Source organism: Cystoisospora suis (assembly GCF_002600585.1).
Source record: "Cystoisospora suis strain Wien I chromosome Unknown contig_3512, whole genome shotgun sequence".
In the NCBI taxonomy this organism is placed as follows: domain Eukaryota; phylum Apicomplexa; class Conoidasida; order Eucoccidiorida; family Sarcocystidae; genus Cystoisospora; species Cystoisospora suis.
Genome location: NW_027156307.1, coordinates 1 through 5628, shown reverse-complemented (window position 1 = coordinate 5628; position 5628 = coordinate 1). Strand labels below are relative to the sequence as shown.

General features: G+C 45.3%; 1 protein-coding gene across 1 annotated transcript, besides 1 other annotated feature; it reads left to right on the top strand.

The window, feature by feature from the left end:
• Nucleotides 1-7: 7 nt before the first annotated feature.
• Nucleotides 8-94: a sequence feature (Short protein (CSUI_006827, PHJ19345.1) was converted to a misc_feature.).
• A 3812-nt stretch (nt 95-3906) lies between these two features.
• On the top strand, nt 3907-5626 carry CSUI_006826 (uncharacterized protein). The gene has a single exon (XM_068066978.1). The coding sequence runs from the start codon at nt 4227-4229 to the stop codon at nt 4428-4430; it is 204 nt and encodes a 67-aa protein (XP_067921046.1). The 5' UTR covers nt 3907-4226; the 3' UTR covers nt 4431-5626.
• The last annotated feature ends 2 nt before the right edge of the window (nt 5627-5628 follow it).

Below are 5628 nucleotides of genomic sequence, written 5' to 3'. Positions count from 1 at the left end.
AGGCGGAGGAGGAAGTGCGAGAATGCATGGGACAGGAAGTAGTAGTAGTGGAAAGAAATCTCATCATAGTGGGGGAGCGGCGGTGAGAAGATGAGAGAAAAAGAGAAAGAGAAGACATAGGTGATAGATGAGATAGATAGATAGATAGATTTCTGATCTTTTCGCTAGATGTGAGCGGTTGTCTTTTCTTGTCCTCTCTCATCTTTGTTTTACTTTCTTTCTTTCTTTGTATACATGAGAGACACCTCCAAACTTTTACGTTCTTTTTCTTCTCTTGTCTGAATGATCATTCGGTCAATCATTCCTTTATTCTCCACGCCTTCGGAAAATAAGAGACGAAGTGGAACTAGAAGAAGAAGGAAGGAAGGAAGGGAGCAATCTGCTCGGCTCTTAGACATGCTGATGCTACGGAGACACACTGAGAGATAAATAGATAGATTAAAGATAGATAGAGCGGAAGAGTGAGGCCAGCATGAGAAAGAGAGCTGGAGACAGCTAGGCAGACAAGCTTTTCGTCCCTTCAGTTATGAAAAAGTCTGAATAAACGAGGAGGAAGCAGAAAAGTTTATGCATTCCACTCAAGAGAGAGAGAGAGACAGACGAGCTGATTTGGAGCCTGCTGTCTCCTTCGCTTTTGTATCAGCTGTTCCAGCTAGATCATATCTCGACTGGTTGACACGTTTTTTTTTGAAGAGGACAGGTTCCTTAAGATTTTGTATCTTCTTCGTCAATGCTCTATCTAGATGAATCTTCCACTGGAAAGTAGTGAGGGAGAAATGTAGAGGGCGGGGGAGTGTGGGACGAAGTCTTAGGATCGGCGCAGTAGACTCACGTGTCTGTCTGCGTCGATAGGCCTGAAGAAGTGAAACAAGACTATTGTGGTTTAAAATTTCAAGAAAGTCTTTAAGAAGGTTGGAGAGGAGAAGGGATGTTCTATCTGCATGAAAGGGGTAATTTATACGAAAGGATCACGAGGTATCGAGAAGATACTGAGAAGTGATACAAACCCGCTGAAGAGAGGAGACCAGACGGCCGGGTCGCTAGTAGATTACGATGACATACGTGCATGCACAGTCATAGATACATATACATATTCCTATATACATGCATTGTCGGACTCACATATAAGCTACAGATCTAGCTAACAGAGGTATGTGTATCGTTGTATAGGGAAGAAGGTAACAGGTATGTATAGAACGCACATAGTTGGGTGTGTGGTTAAGGGGGAGGTATGTATGGAGTGTGTCTGTGAGAATATAGGAAGAAGGAAGAAGGGAAGATTTAGATACAAGTTTAGAGAAGGTACTTAGAAGGGGGAGGCTTCTTTTCCTATTAGTCTCTTCGGCAGTAATGGCATCAGTCTTATATTAGGAGGAGGCGGCACGTCAGGTAGATATGCAACATGAAAGAAAAGAAGAAGAACACTCGGGAACCAGTCCTTTCTAACAAGCTCAGATATCCTTCCGTAGAGGTGGTAAACATATGTATAAGAGAGAGAAGAGAAAGAGAGCGAGCTGTATGTATGCATGCACATAGATGTACATACATGTATACACGTAGATATCTAGGGAGAGCAGGAAGAGAGAAAAGGAAGGGAGGCATGGTCGAGGAACAGAGAAGCTTCGACATCTATCTACTATCCCTTTCCTTCCTTCAATTTTTGTCTCCTCTTCTCGTTGTCTTCATTTTCCTTGACTGGATCACTTTTTCAAAGCCATAAACTTCACACATCTCTTCTTCTGAGAGACTATTGCGCGATGGTCGGCTTGTGCGTTATTATATGCGCCCGCGTATCTGTCTCGAGAGTGAGCAAAAAGCTAGCTCACTCATTTATACCCTGTGTCGACCACTGACATAGAGCTCTGACAAACCTAACCGAGCGAGTGGCGCAATGGATAGCGCGTCGCCCTCCGGAGGCGGAGGTTACGGGTTCGAGTCCCGTCTCGCTCTGAGAGAGCGACAGTCCCAGATGGCATAAGTTGTGAGTATATCAAGAAAGAGTAGATATAAGCTTCGAGCTATGCAGGGGAGGAGAATATGACTGTTTGAGCGAGTGGCGCAATGGATAGCGCGTCGCCCTCCGGAGGCGGAGGTTGCGGGTTCGAGTCCCGTCTCGCTCTTTCGATCACATATAACTGTCTCCCTATCTCTTAGGAATCATGCGTTGTAAGCGATACACCCGAGAAGCTTATAGTTCGTGTTTCCAGCCTGCTACTTCTCTATGGCTTCTTTGTCAATTTGTTTGACTCTCTCTCCCTTGGTTACGTAGTTTCTCTTTTTCACGGTTTGGTATCTCCATCTTTGAGGAACAAACTACGAGGCTTCATATGTTAAAAATGGATGGATGACTTTCTGGACACCCACCGTCATACCAACGAGTATACAAGAGCACCTCATACAAATCTAGAGGGTTGTTTATCATCTTTCACAGAGACCGAATGACTATGCTCCTCTTCTAGGAATACGTGTGAAGATAGAAAAAGTGTGAAGCTCCCTTGCCAGTGTATAGTTATCTCCGGACGCTATCAAATGTGAAAGTGGTAGATACCCGTAATAAGCGTACGTGACTTTTCAAAAGAGAAGAACAGAGACGTCACTCTCTTCAACATCACCAAAGAAAACCACTCGGGGGGTTTTCCTGTCACTTCTTCAATGCCCTTCTGAATAAAGAAGAGGAAAAGAATTCTAGCATTTCACGTACCTCTCTGATTGCCTACTCGTTGAATCGACCGAGGGGGGCTGCGGCGATTACCAAGAGGAAAAACCCTTTCCCTCCCTAGCACACGGTCAAGACATCAAGTAAGTCTCCATCGACACGTTATCTTATCTTCTCTCTTGTAAACAACTCGCCACTTTTTTCACCATGCATTTTTCCTCTGTCATTCGTTCCATGCTCCCAAGAGAGAGTAAAACCGTCCAAACCGTCTGACGACCTCAGCGAGCGCTATCATTGTGTCCTCAGCCACCATCGTGATCTTTTCCCCCATCACTCACTGAGAAGAGGTCAAACTCAACCGCTCTTAACGAAATGATGGTCTCTTTGGCTATTTTTTGCCCGTAGTTTTATGAAGATTTTTCAGCCCTTCTGACCTGACTGTCTCTCACCCCTGTTGTTGCCCTTGCCCCGGCCACTTCAGTCCGCCTGCGGTCTGTGTCTGTCTGCTGCTACCGGAGAGCCGGGCCCAGAAAGAGAGCTAGAAACGAAGGAGGGTGTGTGTTCGTTTTCACTGAGTGGGACGGGCCTGATCGGTGGTGATGATTATGGTGATGGTCGGTAAAATGAAAGACGTGTCAAGCCAGAGAGGAGTTGAGGTGTAGGGGGAAGAATGCGGTGAGCCTGAAGAAGAAGGGCTTTTATTAGGGCTTCTTGACTTACCAGCAAGCCAGCCAGGGAAAGGGCTTCAATCGAGCTTTTTGCTTCTCTTGAATCGCGACGCCTCTAATGGAGTGTTTTTGAATAGGCTGTTTCAAAAGGATAAAGGGAGAGTTTGAATTGCTTTGTTGTTTCTAAGAAGGTGCACTTGCCGATTTCTTGATGATAGGAACTTATCACTTCTGCCATTCTTTATAGTATTCCAAATGAAGAATCGATCGCCCATGAGCTTCGTGGTAATCCATGAAAGAGATAAGACAGAGCACATAGGAATTGCATCTGACTGTGCTGTGGCGGGCTCCTAGGGATTACTGCTGTTCGATCCACTCGCCATCATCTTTCATCTATAGGACTCCGCTGTTCCTCTTGCAGTTTTACCCACCCACGTCTGTTCAGACAGCTAGAGGGGCTTTGAAATCGTTTCTTCTCCTTTTTGAGTCGTTTTGTGTGTTCATGGTCGGCAAACAGACCTTCATTGAGGTGTACGAGGTTTTCATCTGTGTTTCTCCCCCTTACACCTGTTTCTGAGAGCCGTCTGCTTCGATAAGGAGGCTGTCTAAGTCAGTATGGGCCCGCACAAGTCACACAGAGAGCGACTGACTGACTGATGGATCGTGGTGGTGGTCCAAGGCGATGGTGACTCAAACCAGCAGATAAGCCCCCTTCAGTCGGCGATGTACCAAAGGGTTATTGCCTTCGCCGTTTTCATGCTTTTTTCTTCGTTTTTAAAGTCAAATTGACAGGGAGAGATCTTTAGCATGAGCGTACCTAGTTGAAGTCAAAGAAAGGCGTGACAAACACGAAGCAATGGGGTAGAGCTGTCCACGGGGATTCGTAGCAGCTATCTATTCATATGTATCTCTATCCACCCTCGTACAACTGTTGCTATAGAGAGGGCGATGATGGTGATGATGATGATGATGCTAGGAGTAGAAATCTACGAGATGCCTTTGTGTGTGTCAAGGATCTTCGCGTTTCCCTCATGAGTTGTTCAAATCTTCGGACGATCCTTCTCAACATCCTTTTTCTTCTGAGACTTCTATCAAAAGTGTCATAAAGTGAAAGATGGCCGTTGCCTCTTTCTCTCCGTATCTGTTTTCTCCTTTTCAAACCTTCAGCCACGAACATCAAGCCGCGTGGTGTGAAGGAGCTTCTCGTAAGGATTCTTATGAGACCTAAGACGCGAACGTCTTAGACAGATGACTGTTGAGAGAGAGAACATTTCTTTCTTTCTCTCTTTCTCAAATCCTCACTTGGGGTACTCATTGAAGTGATGGATCACCAAGTTTCTCCATCATATAGCTAGTGTATGCGAAAAACCGGCTGGCTGATCGACTCCGGGCCGCTGACTGGTTCCGTTGTTCATGAGGAATGAAGAAGAACTAAAAGAAGACTGTCTGTTCTTTCTTGTAGCAGTCTTATGGTGAAGAAAATAAGAATGGAATGCCGTCGATGATGCAGTCATAAACGTACCGGCGAAAAGTGTCCTTCGTTTGTTTTAAGGTTTAGTTGATGGCTTTGATGTTTCGTTCCTTTTCTAGGAGATTGAGAAGCTCCTTGCAACTAACAGAAATGCTTTCAAGGGAGTAGATTCAATTGTCTTCTCTTTTCTCCTGTCAGCATCTCCTTTCTACGCTGTCATGGAAACGCAGCTCCGACTACAAGTCCCATGAACATCAGCCGCATTCTTACTTGATGTAACTATCTTTGTCTTTCGTATCAATATTATCCATAATCCCCTTAGAAGTATTCATTCGGTGGATATCTATATTCATTTCAGTCTCTTTCTTCATCTGTCCGCCCCCGCTTGCTTGCTGCTGTCTCTCTTCTTTCCCTCTGGGGCTTGGGGCTGTAGAGAGAGAAGTAGCAGGGAGTGATAGCGACTCAAGTCGCTCTCTTTCGTTCTCTTGCTATCGTGTCTCTTTTCCTTTCGCAGTCTCTTTGTCTCTTTGAAATTCTCTTCTTTTCACCGTCTCTCTCTTCTCATCTCACTGTCACCTTCGCTTTCTTATCATCTTTCCTCTTGCTTTCGTGTTGCGACCCCGTCTCTTTCTCTCTCATCCTTGTTTTCTGAGACTTGTGTCTCCCTGTGTACTTTCTGGAGTGACTGACGCCTTCCTTCATATGTCTCCCTCTCATACAGCAGGTGTAAAAGCTTTGTAGATCTATCCTAGATCTCTTTATCCCACCGACAAAAGCTTTCTCCTCCTCGAGCTTTTCGAGCTCTCTTTCTCCTGATTGAGTTGTCTGTCTCT